Source organism: Argopecten irradians, chromosome 8, assembly GCF_041381155.1.
Source record: "Argopecten irradians isolate NY chromosome 8, Ai_NY, whole genome shotgun sequence".
In the NCBI taxonomy this organism is placed as follows: Eukaryota; Metazoa; Mollusca; class Bivalvia; order Pectinida; family Pectinidae; genus Argopecten; species Argopecten irradians.
This window is the reverse complement of record NC_091141.1, coordinates 10784114-10804007: the sequence shown is the minus strand read 5'-3', so window position 1 is coordinate 10804007 and position 19894 is coordinate 10784114. Positions and strand designations below refer to the sequence as shown.

Sequence of the window (19894 nt, the reverse complement as noted above, 5' to 3'; positions counted from 1 at the left end):
CAAATTAGGTCCAGTACATTTGACTCATTCCCCTTTCTTAGGCAGGTACATTCCTGGACTTATTGGTATAGGTAATTATCTCTTAAAAGCTCCAATATTCTTGACTCTCCTTTTGCTAACCATGTATTTAAGGAATGTAGATGTTTATTTTGTTGAGGTAATGAGGGTATAATGATAATGGAGCCTGTGTAAATTTTATAAGCCGGGTTACATAAAATTTACACGGCCTCCATTTTCATTATATCCTCATAACCTCAACAAAATAAACATCAGTTCCTTATATTTACAGTTTTTCAATTCCTTATATTTACAGTTTTTCACGTAAATTAATATTATTTATTCTCGCGGCAGTTGCATATTTTTTATTAAAATACACATATTTTTCTCTCTCCTGTCATCGTCAACGAATTCAGCTGATTGGAATCGAGTCATTCATATGTTCCCACCAAAAGTTGGGTCATGACACCCCGTTGCTACTATTTCCGTAACAATAGAATCGCAGCGCGTGTTGTGCTATCATTATACACTGATAATGATAATACTAGAAAGGATGGTTATTGAGTTCATGTCAGTGAAAACTGTAAATATTCATGTATGAAATGCACATGGAAACTAAGCCATTGACCAGTTTAATCTCTTTATTTTGTTTGAATTTCTGGTAACCAGAAACCAATGACATTTTATACATTAAGATCATTAAGAACTGATGGAATCATGGTGCCATTTATTTAATATGTGTTGGACAAAGTCACAACTCTATTTTATTATGCATTGAATGTGAAACTACACTTAATATATTTTTCAAAGAGAAAATTCATATTTGGTAAAAAAGAATATACATGTAACTTACATAACCAATAACCACTAGAACCATCTTCATGGTTTGACTCTCTACAGACTTATTTTTAAAAGTTTATTAGAGTCTGGTGAACAATATAAGCCTACTTGACATTGCCAAGTTCTTATATTGCTGCCTAAAATGTGCAAAGTAATACTGGTTAAGTAGGGTATAATGCCTCTACATTGTAGCGGTTTGACTGATCAATCACATCACTGCATGTATCTTCAACTGAAGAGCCAAGCACAGGACTCAAGATACTAATGAGGAGACAAGCTGGACTTAAACTCCTTTTCACAAATTTGTTTGGTCAAGAAATAACCAGTGTTCTAAAACTATCAATATTTTGGTTTCAAACTGTCATAAAAATGCATTTCAATAAAAATTTCAAAGGAAATAAAATTTGGCACCAATTAAACAATATCACGTTTACATGAAATTCAACAGAATAATACAAATAAATAAACAACAACAAAAGTAGAATTGATCACAAACATTACAGCACGTCACAGGCATTCAATAAACTAGCTTAAATCCATCCTCAATACTCCAGGGGTTACTATCACTGTCATTATATCCACCTTGAGCTATGTCATAGTCAAACTAAAGGCTTTGAGTGCAACATCAGATTGTTTGAATGACATAAGAAGAATTGAATAATGGTGCACCGTATGGCTTTGAAGTTGCTCTCTGTGATCTTCATAGGAAATCTTTGCATGCCTTTAATTGGTCAGTCTTTTTCTCTTGAAATGCCTTCAGTTTTACTATGACATAGTCCAGAGGTTGATATAGAGACACTGATAGTAAATCAATTATCAAGGATTGCTAAAATCATGAAGACTTGACTTGAAAAGTAAATCAACCATGAAATATTTGTAATGTCTAAAAAAATACTGAACAGATTTAATATCAATTAGTTTGAAAATTAGTTTGAAAGTTTGAAAAAGAATTTGACTGAAAGTACAAAAATTGCAGGCTAGCATTCACGAAAAACACTGAATTTAACTACAGGCTCATGTAAAGTTCTTATAATATAATATAGTTTTCTATAATACTGGTGGGCATGGCAATAACAAAACGGCTAGCCTGGAACTATTACAATATTGACTTAAAGTTGTCTGTAACATTCTGAAAATGAAATTTCTTGGTATTTTCGTATTTTTAAGATCAGAAGTTACATTTATTTTTAAAAATTTATTCATACAGACATCAATAATGACACATGGGTAAGAAATTATTGATCAGGCAAAAATCATAATTCTTGAGCAAGGCTGACAAATTAAATCATTACAGCACAAAACATGTTATTTCATTTGAACTTTTAAGTTCATCAACTATTTAAGTCATATCAAATGCCCTGTGTTCATGTAACATTACACCACATGTGTAAGGTAAAGAATTAAGTCAAGAGAGGAAAAGTATATTACTCCCCTTGCTGACTGATTCACAAAGAGATACTGTTATATTTTGTTTATAATCTAGTCTTATCAAGAAATATAATTATTTCTCCTTAATCTAGACTTATCAAGTAAAAGTTACAGAATTATCTCCCTTTAATTTAGTCTTATCAAGTAACAGTTACAGAAATATCTCCCCTTAATCTAGTCTTATCAAGTAAAAGTACACAATTTTCTCCCCTTAATCTAGTCTTATCAAGTAAAAATTACAGAATTATCTCCCCTTAATCTAGTCTTATCAAGTAAAAGTACACAATTATCTAGTCTTATCAAGTAAAATTCTACAGAATTATCTCCCCTATATCTAGTCTCATCCAGTAAAAGTTACAGAATTATCTCCCTTTAATCTAGTCTCATCAAGTAAAAGTAACAGAATGATCTCCCCTTAAGGATAAGTATTGATGTTTAAATCACATGTTTTTGAGTATAACGTTTTTTTCACAGAATTCAATGACATTTTCACACACAAACTGACGACATAACAATCAATACCTAACTTCAGGTAATTTTCTAATATGCAAAGGCAGAATCAAGACTACCATAGGTCAACTTGTATGGCAGTACTTTTCTGGAAGAGGAAGGTTTTTTTCAGAACTATACTGAAGCCCACTAATCAAGTTGATGACAATGACTTAAATGGTATCTACAGTATTCTCAAATACAATCCATAGTATATGAATACATTAAATATGATATGTAATTTCATAATGTCCTTTGGGGTCTGTGCTGTGGTTTACGTATTAACATAGAGATTATCCATTATTAATAAAAGGAATTATAATTCAGATAATATATTTACAACAGTTCATGTAATCAACGACAAATTTCTTTTTACTACAATATTGCAAATAAAGAACTTGATGAATTATATACAGTTCTGAATTACAACCCACACAGTAGGCTGGTAAATTATGTTTAGTAAGGACAAAATAAGTATGTGATACCTTACAGCTGTTTCTATAAGAAACATCACATTATTATCTACAAAGTATACTGAAAACATCTCAGAGTCTACACTATATGGAATGAACACACTTGAGCTGATTAAAGAAAAGCTGCAGCATACTTAAAAGACAAATTAGTAAGTAATAACCAATTTGAGCAATATCACAAGTCTGTAAGACGATACAGAAAATTCACTACAAGAAATTTTAGTTTTGTATTTAAAAAGCAATTTAATTTTGTCTACTGGAAATTTAACATTTCTTAATTTTTTATTTTTGCAAAATAACATCAGTAACAAAATCAAAACAGTACCATAATAATGCCAACAAGTGCTATACATATATTCACAAAAAAGGCATAAAAGATAAACAAATAACATAAACAAAATTCCTGGTAATGTTTTGTCTGATCTGTATTCCAATGTGGAAGCACAATAAAAACTAACCAGCAGTTATACCTTAAACAGCAGATTACTATAAACCAACTTCCTTTCATGACGACTAACTTTCAAGATATTTCCATTTTAAAAACAGGTTTGTAATGATTAATTATCACATATTCAAAATGTGAATGGAAATGCCTAGCAATTCAATATCAAAAATAAATTACCTGGTAGATATTTAATTTTTGGGGATGAAACGTAAATAACAAATTTACATTGATCATAAATTTTGCCAACATTAGCTGATTACAAAAGAAATTTGGTTTACCAATACAAACAACTGACAGCAGTTACCAGTATTGAAGTCTATTCAATCATGTATATATTGATGCTGACAATTTTTCATTGATTACTATATAGCCAGTTAATTTTGCAGGTTGAATTTTGAGTTAATAATTTGTTTATAAATTTTTTGAGATCATAGCACTGTACCACGAAATTGCAAAAATAAAAATAAATGGCTATATGGTTTGCAATTTTCTGTTATTTTGTAATCATTCTGAATGTTGTTGAATCTCTGACTACCCCTGTGGTTTCTATAAAGGAAGATTTATAGGGTGACAGTCCTTGATGTGTAATTGTACAATGTCAGAACAATCTGCCCTTTCTCCGTGGTTTTTATCTATATATGTATTGGATTATTTGTAGACCAAAGATTCTGAGACTTTGTATGTAATTTCTACTACAGCAGCTCAACATTTAATATTAGCACTTGTACGATGACTAGAGATTTGTTATTGTCCTTTTTTTCAGAAATAATTCACAGAAAAACTGTTAATTAAGTTTGTATGGTATGATTATCTCTGTGCATTCTATCCGGACTGATCCAATATTTTAACTGTATCCACATGTCAGTTTTTTCTATGGAGATCCACAGAAAGGGTCCACATCAGTTATTTAGACAGTTAATTTTTCAAACTGAGGTTTCTATGGGTACAGGTTCATCGGAAGGGCTCCTCCATTATGTTTGTATAATGATTGGAGAATCTACGAATTTCTCATGTCTTCTATGTTTTTTGGGGGGAGATCTACAGAAAAAGTCCCCTACAATACTTGTGTATGATGACCAGAGAATCTTTGATCATCTCTATGTTTTCCATGTTTTGTTTTGGGAGGCAGATCTACAGAAATTGCCCCAATGATGATCAGAGAATCTTTGAACTTACAGAAAGTGTCCCCTACATTATGTGTGTATGATGACTGGAGAATCTGAGATTTTCCCTGTTGGTTCCAACAAAGCTGATCCACATGTAGATTCACCATCATAACTAATACACACTGCATCGCCATATACATTGATCAAACACTGGCTCTGAAATAACACAAAAATAACAATTTATGTGAAAACATGAACAACGAAAGATAAATTGTTGAATTGCTCATGTTCTCCATTTCAATCAAGGCACATTCAAGATTACAAGGTACGACTGGGAAAACACATTTCACTACAGCTTCAATGACTTGCACCCTCAATATTTCAGGGGTTACATTATACCCAACACTAGACTAAAACTGAAGGCTCTGTATGTACAACAGATGAAACAGGTAGGTTGGTCCTTTGATGTACATTAAAATATTTGATTAAGTGTACTGAATGGCTTTAAAGTTAGGCAGCAATCTCTGCAATCTTCAAATGAAGTCTCTGTAGGCCTATGATTGGTCAGATTTTCCCCCAGCTGAAATGCCTTCGGTTTCGCTTTGATTATAGTCTATGGGTGGATATTATTTGTATATTACAGAGTTATCTGTCCTTGCAGGTGGGTATTGATTGTTACATCAAGATTATGTGAGTTTACATCATGTTGCAACCGACACCTACCCGCAAGGGCAGATAACTCTGCAATATGTAAATATTGAATAACGATAACTCCAGTGGAATAATTAACCCTTGGAATATCAAGGATAATTTTAAGATAATAATATTTTACTGAATCAGGAAAATCCCATCAAGCTTTGTCTCACCTGATTTTTCTGTGGGTTACTAAGTAGGACACACTGGCTCATTCTGTAAGCAACCAGGCCGTTTCCTCCCAGGGCAGCCACGCTAGCACGGACATTGGCAAGGACCTCAGCTATAAAGGTCTGCATGAAACCTCCATCTCCTCCCATCTATAACAGGGAACGGTTAGATATAATGTATACGGCAAACATATGTATTGTTGTATAATTACAGTACACCTTAAGTTTCAATAGATAAATACAATACCTTGTAAAAGTAAAAAGTGTTTAAGTTCAACAATAATCAGATGAATCCTTTCAATATGGAAATAAGTAACAGTAAACAACAAAGTTATCAACTTGTTTCAACTAATTTTTGTTTAAATAATCTTTAAAAAATAATTAAGGATTTTGTTTCACAAATGTATCCCATTTTCATTAGAAAAGCCACTGTCTCACAAATTTAATATCAAACTCTTGTAAGATCTTTCAATTGAGTGTCAGAATTTCACTTTTCATTTGAAGTTTGATTTCCAAGTAATCATATCTACATTAACTTGATCAATGCATTGATTGTGTGTCAATATCTGAGGCTCAGACAGACCATAGGGCTAATGGCAGAATACCAAACAATTAACCACTTGGCCCCTATCACACTCCCTCCTCAAAATATAACTTACTTCTCGTAGAGATGTCGTCTCTCGAATAAAGAAGAAATTGTAGTTACCAAGGTAACGTTCAATTTTGCCACCAGGAACATAGGACAGAGGAGTGATCTCTATACCGACCTTGTGTTTAGGAATGTACTGAAATACAAAGTATGTCAAGGTCATTCTTAAAACAAATCTGGTAATTTTAGCAAGTACTGGTATAAAAGTTCAATTATCTTTGATGCCTTTTCTATTGAGACAAGTATTTGTGATACCTCAAAACATTCTACTAGAATTTGCAAACAGACGAGTGTACATTCAACTCCTTTCTCAGTTCATTATTGCAGTGTTTGCACTAGTACTGTTTCATCATAGGGTTAGTATAAACTCACTGGGTGAATGCAGCGCTTTGAGTTGCTTATCTGGATGTTTTCTTTAGAAGTTCGAGAAGCTACAAATACAAAATACAAAGCATTGTTATGATATACATCAAGCAGTCAAATAAATCAAATCCAGCCTCTAAACTTGCCAACAACACTTGTCACTAGTATGTTTAACAAATTACACTGACCTTTGAGGTGGTTTTGTAAGTTAGGTGAGCTTTCTGACAACTCTTCCATGTTTAACAAATTACACTGACCTTTGAGGTGGTTTTGTAAGTTAGGTGAGCTTTCTGACAACTCTTCCATGTTTAACAAATTACACTGACCTTTGAGGTGGTTTTGTAAGTTAGGTGAGCTTTCTGACAACTCTTCCATGTTTAACAAATTACACTGACCTTTGAGGTGGTTTTGTAAGTTAGGTGAGCTTTCTGACAACTTTTCCATGTTTAACAATATACACTGACCTTTGAGGTGGTTTTGTAAGTTAGGTGAGCTTTCTGACAACTTTTCCATGTTTAACAAATTACACTGACCTTTGAGGTGGTTTTGTAAGTTAGGTGAGCTTTCTGACAACTCTTCCATGTTTAACAAATTACACTGACCTTTGAGGTGGTTTTGTAAGTTAGGTGAGCTTTCTGACAACTTTTCCATGTTTAACAAATTACACAGACCTTTGAGATGGTTTTGTAAGTTAGGTGAGCTTTCTGACAACTCTTCCATGATTAACAAAATACACTGACCTTTGAGGTGGTTTTGTAAGTTAGGTGAGCTTTCTGACAACTTTTCCATGTTTAACAATATACACTGACCTTTGAGGTGGTTTTGTAAGTTAGGTGAGCTTTCTGACAACTCTTCCATGTGGAACATCATATCGTCTGGCTGTGTCTCTCCCCCTACACTGTTATCACCAGCTCCAGGGGCTGTTACAATAAACAAACTAAAATTATCACCCCCTCCTGACGCTGTTACAATAAAGATACTCAAATTATCCCCCCCTCCACACAATGTTACAATACACAAACTGAAATTATCACCCCCTCCTGACGCTGTTACAATAAATATACTCAAATTATCACTCTCCTGACGCTGTTACAATAAACATACTGAAATTATCACCCCCTCCACACGCTGTTACAATACACAAACTGAAATTATCACCCCCTCCTGAGGCTGTTACAATACACAAACTGAAATTATCATCCCCTCCTGACGCTGTTACAATACACAAACTGAAATTATCACCCCCTCCTGACGCTGTTACAATAAATAAACTCAAATTATCACCCCCTCCTGACGCTGTTACAATACACAAACTGAAATTATCATCCCCTCCTGACGCTGTTACAATACACAAACTGAAATTATCACCCCCTCCTGACGCTGTTACAATAAATATACTCAAATTATCACCCCCTCCTGACACTGTTACACTACACAAACTGAAATTATCACCCCCTCCTGACACTGTTACAATAAAGATACTCAAATTATCACCCCCTCCTGACGCTGTTACAATAAATATACTCAAATTATCACCCCCTCCACATGCTGTTACAATACACAGACTGAAATTATCACCCCCTCCTGACACTGTTACAATACACAGACTAAAATTATCTATCACCCCCTCCTGACGCTGTTACAATAAAGATACTCAAATTATCACCCCCTCCTGAGGCTGTTACAATACACAAACTGAAATTATCACCCCCTCCACACGTTGTTACAATACACAAACTGAAATTATCACCCCCTCCTGACGCTGTTACAATACACAAACTGAAATTATCACCCCCTCCTGACGCTGTTACAATACACAAACTGAAATTATCACCCCCTCCTGACGCTGTTACAATACACAAACTGAAATTATCACCCCCTCCTGACACTGTTACAATAAAGATACTCAAATTGTCACCCCCTCCTGACACTGTTACAATAAATATACTCAAATTATCACCTCCTCCTGACACTGTTACAATAAATATACTCAAATTATCACCTCCTCCTGACTCTGTTACAATACACAAACTGAAATTATCACCCCCTCCTGACGCTGTTACAATACACAAACTGAAATTATCACCCCCTCCTGACGCTGTTACAATACACAAACTGAAATTATCACCCCCTCCTGACGCTGTTACAATACACAAACTGAAATTATCACCCCCTCCTGAGGCTGTTACAATACACAAACTGAAATTATCACCCCCCCTGACACTGTTACAATACACAAACTGAAATTATCACCCCTCCTGACACTGTTACACTACACAGACTGAAATTATCACCCCCTCCTGACACTGTTACACTACACAGACTGAAATTATCACCCCTCCTGACACTGTTACACTACACAAACTGAAATTATCACCCCCTCCTGACACTGTGTTACAATACACAAACTGAAATTATCACCCCCTCCTGACATCTGTTACAATACACAAACTGAAATTATCACCCCCTCCTGACACTTGTTACAATACACAAACTCAAATTATCACCCCCTCCTGACGCTGTTACAATACACAAACTGAAATTATCACCCCCTCCTGACACTGTTACAATACACAGACTGAAATTATCACCCCCTCCTGACACTGTTACAATACACAGACTGAAATTATCACCCCCTCCTGACACTGTTACAATACACAGACTGAAATTATCACCCCCTCCTGACACTGTTACAATACACAAACTGAAATTATCACCCCTCCTGACGCTGTTACAATAGACAAACTGAAATTATCACCTCCTCCTGACGCTGTTACAATACACAAACTGAAATTATCACCCCCTCCTGACACTGTTACAATACACAGACTGAAATTATCACCCCCTCCTGACACTGTTACAATACACAGACTGAAATTATCACCCCCTCCTGACACTGTTACAATACACAAACTGAAATTATCACACCCTCCTGACACTGTTACACTACACAAACTGAAATTATCACCCCCTCCTGACGCTGTTACAATACACAAACTGAAATTATCATCCCCTCCTGACGTTGTTACAATACACAAACTGAAATTATCACCCCCTCCTGACGCTGTTACAATACACAAACTGAAATTATCACCCCCTCCTGACGCTGTTACAATACACAAACTGAAATTATCATCCCCTCCACACGTTGTTACAATACACAAACTGAAATTATCATCCCCTCCACACGTTGTTACAATACACAAACTGAAATTATCATCCCCTCCACACGTTGTTACAATACACAAACTGAAATTATCATCCCCTCCACACGTTGTTACAATACACAAACTGAAATTATCACACCCTCCTGACACTGTTACAATACACAAACTAAAATTATCACCCCCTCCTGACGGTGTTACAATACACAGACTGAAATTATCACCCCCTCCTGACACTGTTACAATACACAGACTGAAATTATCACCTCCTCCTGACTCTGTTACAATACACAAACTGAAATTATCACCCCCTCCTGACACTGTTACAATACACAGACTGAAATTATCACACCCTCCTGACACTGTTACAATACACAAACTAAAATTATCACCCCCTCCTGACACTGTTACAATACACAGACTGAAAATTATCACCCCCTCCTGACACTGTTACAATACACAGACTGAAATTATCACCCCCTCCTGACACTGTTACAATACACAGACTGAAATTATCACCTCCTCCTGACTCTGTTACAATACACAAACTGAAATTATCACCCCCTCCTGACACTGTTACAATACACAGACTGAAATTATCACCCCCTCCTGACACTGTTACAATACACACAGACTGAAATTATCACCCCCTCCTGACACTGTTACAATACACAGACTGAAATTATCACCCCCTCCTGACGCTGTTACAATAGACAAACTGAAATTATCACCCCCTCCACATGCTGTTACAATACACAAACTGAAATTATCACCTCCTCCTGACACTGTTACAATACACAGACTGAAATTATCACCTCCTCCTGACACTGTTACAATAGACAAACTGAAATTATCATCCCCTCCACATGCTGTTACAATACACAAACTGAAATTATCACACCCTCCTGACACTGTTACAATAAATATACTCAAATTATCACACCCTTCTGACACTGTTACAATAAATATACTCAAATTATCACCCCCTCCTGACGGTGTTACAATACACAGACTGAAATTATCACCCCCTCCTGACGCTGTTACAATACACAGACTGAAATTATCACCCCCTCCTGACTCTGTTACAATACACAGACTGAAATTATCACCCCCTCCTGACGCTGTTACAATACACAGACTGAAATTATCACCCCCTCCACATGCTGTTACAATACACAGACTGAAATTATCACCCCCTCCTGACGCTGTTACAATAGACAAACTGAAATTATCACCCCCTCCACATGCTGTTACAATACACAAACTGAAATTATCACCTCCTCCTGACGCTGTTACAATACACAAACTGAAATTATCACCCCCTCCACATGCTGTTACAATACACAGACTGAAATTATCACCCCCTCCTGACGCTGTTACAATAGACAAACTGAAATTATCACCCCCTCCACATGCTGTTACAATACACAAACTAAAATTATCACACCCTCCTGACACTGTTACAATACACAAACTAAAATTATCACCCCCTCCTGACGCTGTTACAATAGACAAACTGAAATTATCACCCCCTCCACATGCTGTTACAATACACAAACTAAAATTATCACCCCCTCCTGACGCTGTTACAATACACAAACTGAAATTATCACCCCCTCCTGACGCTGTTACAATACACAAACTGAAATTATCACCCCCTCCACATGCTGTTACAATACACAAACTAAAATAATCACCCCTTCCTGACGCTGTTACAATAAACAAACTGAAATTATCACCCCCTCCACATGCTGTTACAATACACAAACTGAAATTATCACCCCCTCCTGACACTGTTACAATAAAGATACTCAAATTATCACCCCCTCCTGACGCTGTTACAATAAAGATACTCAAATTATCACCCCCTCCTGACGCTGTTACAATACACAAACTGAAATTATCACCCCCTCCTGACACTGTTACAATAAAGATACTCAAATTATCACCCCCTCCTGACGCTGTTACAATACACAAACTGAAATTATCACCCCCTCCTGACACTGTTACAATAAAGATACTCAAATTATCACCTCCTCCAGACACTGTTACACTACACAAACTGAAATTATCACCCCCTCCTGACGCTGTTACAATAAATATACTCAAATTATCACCCCCTCCTGACGCTGTTACAATACACAAACTGAAATTATCACCCCCTCCTGACACTGTTACAATAAAGATACTCAAATTATCACCCCCTCCTGACGCTGTTACAATTAACAAACTCAAATTATCACCCCCTCCACACAATGTACAAAACACAAACTAAAATTTTCATCCCTCCAGGGGCTGTTACAATAAACAGAATGAAATGATCACTCCCTCCTGATGCTGTTACAATTAACAAACTTAAATTATCACCCCCTCCTGACGCTGCTACAATTAACAAACTTAAATTATCAACCCCTCCTGGTGCAGTCTTCATTGACATTTGCAAACAGCTTATTAAATCATTTTAAATTGAGCTAAAATCTAAAGTTTCTCTTACTCAATGTAGATTCTTTCCCTACTTATTGAATTTACACAGTATCACCTCTCACTAGCCTCTGAATGTCCCCCATTTATCGCTGTAATTTTATAATGAAAAGTTCTAGCTCTACAATTAAACCTGCATATACAGGGTTAAAAGGTTAAAGAGTATAGATTTTGATACCTGTTTTGAGGAGGTTTCCTTTGATGGCTGAGGCGTTGATATCTAACAGAGAAGATGTGGCCAGATGCTGATCTGTAATTCCTACACAGACACCGGTCAGTGTTATCTGTAGAGGACCAATAGTAGAAATGGTTAGACTTTTATCTACGGAGGACCAATAGTAGAAATGGTTAGACTTATCTACGGAGGACCAATAGTAGAAATGGTTAGACTTATCTACAGAGGACCAATAGTAGAAATGGTTAGACTTATCTACGGAGGACCAATAGTAGAAATGGTTAGACTTATCTACCGAGGACCAATAGTAGAAATGATTAGACTTATCTACCAAGGACCAATGGTAGAAATGGTTAGACTTATCTACGGAGGACCAATAGTAGAAATGGTTAGACTTATCTACGGAGGACCAATAGTAGAAATGGTTAGACTTATCTACCGAGGACCAATGGTAGAAATGGTTAGACTTATCTACCAAGGACCAATAGTAGAAGTGGTTAGACTTATCTGCAGAGGACCAATAGTAGAAATGGTTAGATTTATCTACCAAGGACCAATAGTAGAACAAGAGGCCCAGAGGGCCTGTATCGCTCACCTGGTTTGTAATGCCTAGGAATGTTCTGAATATAAGTTCATTGTTTCTTTTCTGAAGGAATTTGAATATTTACCTCTAATTCCCCTATTGGGCCCCACTCTTTTTGCTCCAGGGGGTCAAAGCCAAAATTTATACAAATTCTGTTAACCCCTAGGATGTTTCTGGGCCAAATTTGGTTAAAATCCAAGCAGAACTATATGACTATTAGCGATTTATAGGATTTACCTCTATTTCCCCTATTGGGCCCCCGGCCCTCCTGCCCCCCGGGGGTCAGAGCCAAAATTTATACAAGTTCTGTCCCCCTTCACCCAAGGATGTTTGTGGCCAAATTTGGTTACAATCCATGCAGAACTCTAGGTCAAGTAGCGATTTATAGGATTTACCTCTATTTCCTCTATTGGGCCCCCGCCCCTCCTGCCCCCCGGGGGTCAGAACCAAAATTTATACAAGTTCTGTTCCCCTTCCCCCAAGGATGTTTTTAGCCAAATTTGGTAACAATCCATGCAAAACTCTAGGACAAGTAGCGATTTATAGGATTTACCTCTATTTCCCCTATTGGGCCCCGCCCCCTCCTGCCCCCATGGGGTCAGAGCCAAAATTTATACAAGTTCTGTTCCCCTTCCGCCAAGGATGTTTGTGGCCAAATTTGGTTACAATCCATGCAGAACTCTAGGACAAGTAGCGTTTTATAGGATTTACCTTTCTTTTCCCTATTGGGTCCTGCCCCCCCTGCCCCCGGAGGGGTCAGAGCCAAAATTTATACAAGTTCTCTTCCCCTTCCCCCAAGGATGTTTGTGGCCAAATTTGGTTACAATGCATGCAGACCTCTAGGACAAGTAGCGTTTTATAGGATTTACATTTATTTTCCTTATTGGGCCCCGTCCCTCCTGCCCCGGGGGGGTCAGAGCCAAAATTTATACAAGTTCTGTTCCCCTTCCCCCAAGGATGTTTGTGGCCAAATTTGGTTACAATCCATGCAGAACTCTATGACTAGTAGCGATTTAAAGGAAATGTTGACGGACGGACGACGGACGACGGACGGACGGACGGACGGACGGACGGACGGACGGACGCCGCGCTATGACATAAGCTCACCGGCCCTTCGGGCCAGGTGAGCTAAAAATGGTTAGACTTATCTACCGAGGACCAATAGTAGAAGTGGTTAGACTTATCTACCAAGGACCAATGGTAGAAATGGTTAGACTTATCTACGGTGGACCAATAGTAGAAATGGTTAGACTTATCTACCAAGGACCAATAGTAGAAATGGTTAGACTTATCTACAGAGGACCAATAGTAGAAATGGTTAGACTTATCTACAGAGGACCAATAGTAGAAATGGTTAGACTTATCTACGGAGGACCAATAGTAGAAATGGTTAGACTTATCTACCAAGGACCAATAGTAGAAGTGGTTAGACTTATCTACCAAGGACCAATAGCAGAAGTGGTTAGACTTATCTTCCAAGGACCAATAGTAGAAAAATGGTTAGACTTATGTACATAGGATCAATAGTAGAAATGGTGAGACTTATGTACAGAGGATCAATAGTAGAAATGGTTAGACTTATCTACCGTGGACCAATAGTAGAAATGGTTAGACTTATCTACGGAGGACCAATAGTAGAAATGGTTAGAATATCTCAACCCAGGGTTAGTAAAGAGAAACAATAAAGCATTCTAAATGAGTTAAAATAATGATCTTTCCTGCTTGAGTATTATCAGGAAGGAGCATATAATTCTAAATTCAAATCTATAGGACTTCAATGCTGGATCCCCAGACTGTATTAGTGATACCTCTGTCAGTATAGACACAAATTCATGTAAATATCTAAATCCCCTTCACCATTATGAAGCTTTGTTTTACTTCAATAAACATCCCTAATTAAATCAGTCTTATTTTAACAAAACAGTCAATACAATTGGATTAAGATTAACACTTACTAATAGAGGGAGAAAGAGGTGCTAAGTGATAAAAGACATACAATATACATTTAGTTGGTAATTTTCTTGGGGATCATATATTAGCGATTACTGAGGTATGTGGAATATTGCTATGATCGCGAAAATCTGATCTGTGAAATATTAGATTTAGGTTTATATGTTTAATGTCCTATTAAGTGACAAGATAATTTAAGGATGTGTCAGGTTTACGGTATTAGTGGAGGAAAGCTGGAAAAAACACTGACCAGCGGTCAGTACCTGGTAACTGCTTCACATGGGATTCAAACTCGCAACCCAGAAGTGGAGAGCTTGTGGTAATATATTGAGGCCTCTTAATCACTTGTGTCTGTACCGACAGAAGTATAGCTATATCATGAAAATCTAAAGCTGCTTAAATGAGATTTTCTTGTCTTTAGATGAAATGCGAATATTTTGATATGTGAAAATGACCTGACCATCTATACAGTACAACAGTACATATATATACGATTCTGAAACATCTGGTTATGTCATACTTGTATTTTATCTTACCAGTAAGTATTGTGTCAGTAGTTATCATGGTTTGCAATTCACTCTGTTTTGTATCTTTTAAATATCACACTTGTAGTTTTTAAATGAGGAGTGAAAACTTCCACTAACCTGTATCTCGTCCTCATCTGGAAGCTCAACGTTGAAATCAAGTTTACAAACACAGCAAGGAACCATTCGTCTCAATTTAAAACATATTTTCTACAAAGACAAGAATTTTTTCTAAAAATAGCAATAGTGACCAGTGACCTTGACATTATTGTTTGCCAACTTGATTTCTGGTACAATTAAAGTATATCGTGTTACCTTGAAGTAAACAGGGGAATGGTAAAACTTTGAGCTATACCAGTATCTAAATTAGGTGCATTGTGTATATAGCATCAAACTTGGTCATGACCAACAAAATATAATTGAACCTTGTTAATCTGAAATAATACAACTAGAGGACTTGATTTAATCAAATTGTGTTGGTCCTGTCTCAAATTCTCACAACTGTTAACTAACTTTTGCATATGATTTCCTTTTCGTGAATTTCATGATCCAAGTAAAATCTGTAAAAGTTCATAGTTGCAGATAAATATTTAAATTATTTTTAAATCCAAAATTATCAGCAACATTTTTCATTTATCAAAATACAAGATCTGTAAGATCACAACTAGATTCTTTATAACCTTTTTAATGTTTTCAAACAGGTCAGAAAAGTCTTGTTTTTTATCAGCTGTTGGAATAAACTCATGGCGCCATACATAGTTGAACATCTGAAATACATCAATCATTCAATTCAGGTTAGCTCATTTTATCAAAACAAAACACGATAGTACAGTAGAATTAAATAAAAATTGATTATATTAAGATTATGTATAACAATAAAATTCAACAAAGGCAGATAACTCTGTAAATCTTAGAAAAAATGACACACATAGCTGTCATTCTCATTATCAACAGACACACTTCTAGGTGACTTTGTTTTCTATGTTCATGCCACACGACTTTTCAAATGATAATACTTTGCAATCTATGGTAATAAAAGTTCTATTGCATAGGATTTTAGCTTAATTTGCAGTGATTAATGTTTACAAATACTAATTCTCCACAAAATACACAAAATTTAAATGCACACAAATCATATTTGGTCACAGAAATCACCAAATATTTTTTAAACTGTTGATTCCGTGACCTTAATCAATATGGTGCTTGTTCTATCAAAAGAAGAATGAATCAGTTGATGATCTTTAGCGTGTTAATCAACAACGTACCTGGAAGTTATAGGTAAGGTTTGCTGAGAGAGATCCAGGGACACGCTCCGTGTTTATCAGATTGAATCCCTCAGGTGTCACAGGATCATTCAAGATGGAAGCGATATTCTGGTCTTTTGTATCGTCTACCTGAAGATATGGTTTATATGACACTGTATTGAATATGTCAAGATTTAAATTCTTTATTTTAATACTATCACTTCCTATGAGGTTATTCACATACCATGTGATACCTGATAACGTATGTTCAGGACTATTGTTTCTATTGGTGATAAAATGATACCATCTACGCTAATGTCATTTCAGCCGGAAGATTACAAATAGTTACATTCCAGCACAACTGAAAATACTAGTCCTGCACAAATGTTATCGGGTATCACGTGGCACATGAATTAGTCTCAATTTGTGAGAATTGGAAAAAAAACCCAACCAAAAAACACAAACTAATTGTTAGATAAATCTGAAGTGCTAGTTGAAATGAAATTACACAAAATTGTATTAGTCGCATCTTGATCAGCTGATTTCGGTACATGAATTCACATTGAAAATGATGTCGAAGCTTGAATCAATGAATTATTTTCATCAATAACAAATGTACTGTAGATAACTTTAACATTTGTTTTATAAACATCCAAAAAATATTGATTACATTCAATGCAGAACTCTAGGACAAGTAGCGATTTAAATGATTTACACTATTTCCCCTATTGGGCCCCGCCCCTCCTGCCCCCAGTGGATCAGAGTCAAAATTTATACAAACTCTGTTCACCTTCCCCCAAGGATGTTTCTGGCTAAATTGACTAGTAGCGATTTAAAGGAAATGTTGACGGACGGACGACGGCCATGACATAAGCTAACAGGCCCATTGGGCCAAGTGAGCTTAAAATGTGATGTTACTCTCCCAAACATATGACGTCACAGTCCATACCAGTACCTACCCACATGGGCAGATAACTATGTAATATGTAAATACAGAACACATGAACAGTATAGAAGTGACAATAACGGTGATAAATCAAAACCCACTGTACAGCACTAAGTCTATCATTGTAGTTCCTGGTGGCTAACCAGTGCTCTCAGACAAGGTGACTAAGGACAAGGATCTATAATTTATCTGTACTTGACGTGTCCACTTGAAAGTCCCTTTGAGATTTGAGTTACTATCTATCTCTAGTATAATAAATACTACAACTATATAGAGTTGTATACTGTCAGATAGAAGGACAGACTAGTGGATTTATGACTATATCTCAAGGTCTGAAATCATAAAGGTGGAGTTATGCATAGTGCACATGTACCTAATTATACAGGATTTAAAATTCTATCATCTATCCAAGTCAACCTCTGCTATATAAGCTCAGTCATGTTATAAGAGGTACAGAGTAAAACCTGTCTTAGCGACCATATCTGTGTATAATGACCACTTTCTTTGGTTCCCAAACATTTGACCTGTATGTAAAGACCACCTGGCTACAAAGACTTTTGTACTTTGTTCCATGGGTGGTCTTTATAGACAATTTTGACTTAGTTTGATAATTATAGATATAGGCATGTTACATAAAGTTAGTACCTCTAGTATAAATGTGTTCTTGCTTCCAGAGGACAGTTCAAGGTCAGACGCATCATCATCACTTTCATCTGTGGTCACAGAGTGAGGACTTGTCTGACCCGTATCCTAAAATAGAAAACAGATCTATAATTAAACCACAGGTAAAAGGTACATCTAACAGATATGTGTAAATCATATTATATATATTTATATTTTGAACTAGAACTGTAAGCCAGTGGTCAATACAGTCTGGTTCCCTTCATTTGTGACCATGGCAACAGGATTTTCTAAAGTAGGAAAAAGGACTGTTGTATATGTCGTCCCCTAAAAGCAATAGCATGTTTATTATGAAGTTTAAAATTAAATTTGATGTTTTGAGAACTATAATTTTCATGTACCTTGCTTCGAAGGGAGCTGTTATTCGAGACTAATTAGAGTAGCTTTTTTAAAAACAGATTACAATGTATACATGTTTTTTATTCTGTTTGTAAATGTCTCTAATTATAAAAATGTTTATCATTGTTTTTATTTGACATATTAATGAAATCCTGGGTCTTCCAACTGTTTTTGTAAAGGAGCCTATAGAAATATTTTTTTGAGAAAAACTAGCCCCCATTTGAAGATGGCGACAGTGACTGAACAAGATATCATCTGATTAACATCAGTGCCAGCTATATGAAGTGATTTATCTTTTCACCAACAATAACTGTATACTGAAATGACATGAACAGTTATAACAGCCTAAGACACCTATATAATCACCTAATACACCAACACCAATATTTATTACTTTGGCAGACACGCATTCAATACACATTAGAATGAATGGATGACTCTAGGGACACATAATATCTAAAAAGATATTTAGGCCACACAAAAAATGCTTTGTGTTTCTGGTGACACTATACTGAATCATTGGCTATCCAAAGACTTTTCATCAGTCAAATATAAATTATTTTTGCGAAAAAAATAAGGATTTTATGCAAAGATTCTTCCTTTAAACCACACAAAGAATACAATAGGAAATTAAATGCATGGTCTAAATAAGGTTAGATGAGGTCTAAAGTTCATGTATCATTGCATGGAAGGAAGCAAACTGAAAAATGTAGAAGAGGCCTACCAGGCATCTACTAACCTTTCCTGAAAAGAATTTACAGGAAACAGATTAAAATTTTTATTTGGCCTTAGAAGTGATTGATGAAACGACGGTTTTATCATTACCGATAAAGATTGCTCAAATAACCTGAAAAATAGTCAAAACTACTTATCCAGAATGTGTGGTTCTGAAAATGCAGAAATTCCGGGTGACACATCAAATCCTCATTAAATGTTTAAAAGGCAGATTTGTAAATGTTAAATTATTCTAGACGGTGGCCTCAGTGAAAGGAAGAAACCATTTAACCACATAAATTCTTTACCACCTGAACAGCATGGAGGATAAATTCTATGTAGGGCTTTTTTTCATCTAGAAAATCAAATCTTCCAATATCTGATTTTCTTTCATGTCTATCATTTTGCTTGGATGTATCCGACAAAATTGAAATACATTT

At 36.0% G+C, this 19894-nt stretch overlaps 1 protein-coding gene across 1 annotated transcript in view; it reads right to left on the bottom strand.

Annotated features, from left to right (window-relative positions):
* Positions 1-624: 624 nt before the first annotated feature.
* Positions 625-19894, bottom strand: part of LOC138329334 (C2 domain-containing protein 5-like) — a 43266-nt gene continuing 23996 nt past the window's right edge. The window contains exons 22-30 of the mRNA XM_069276245.1: positions 18366-18470; positions 16796-16924; positions 16211-16297; positions 15651-15740; positions 12477-12582; positions 7459-7573; positions 6301-6466; positions 5645-5791; positions 625-4994 (exon numbers count right to left, since the gene is read on the bottom strand). Coding sequence (XP_069132346.1) covers positions 4866-4994; positions 5645-5791; positions 6301-6466; positions 7459-7573; positions 12477-12582; positions 15651-15740; positions 16211-16297; positions 16796-16924; positions 18366-18470 — 1074 coding nt within the window. The 3' untranslated portion in view covers positions 625-4865. The remainder of the gene's footprint in view (positions 4995-5644; positions 5792-6300; positions 6467-7458; positions 7574-12476; positions 12583-15650; positions 15741-16210; positions 16298-16795; positions 16925-18365; positions 18471-19894) is intronic.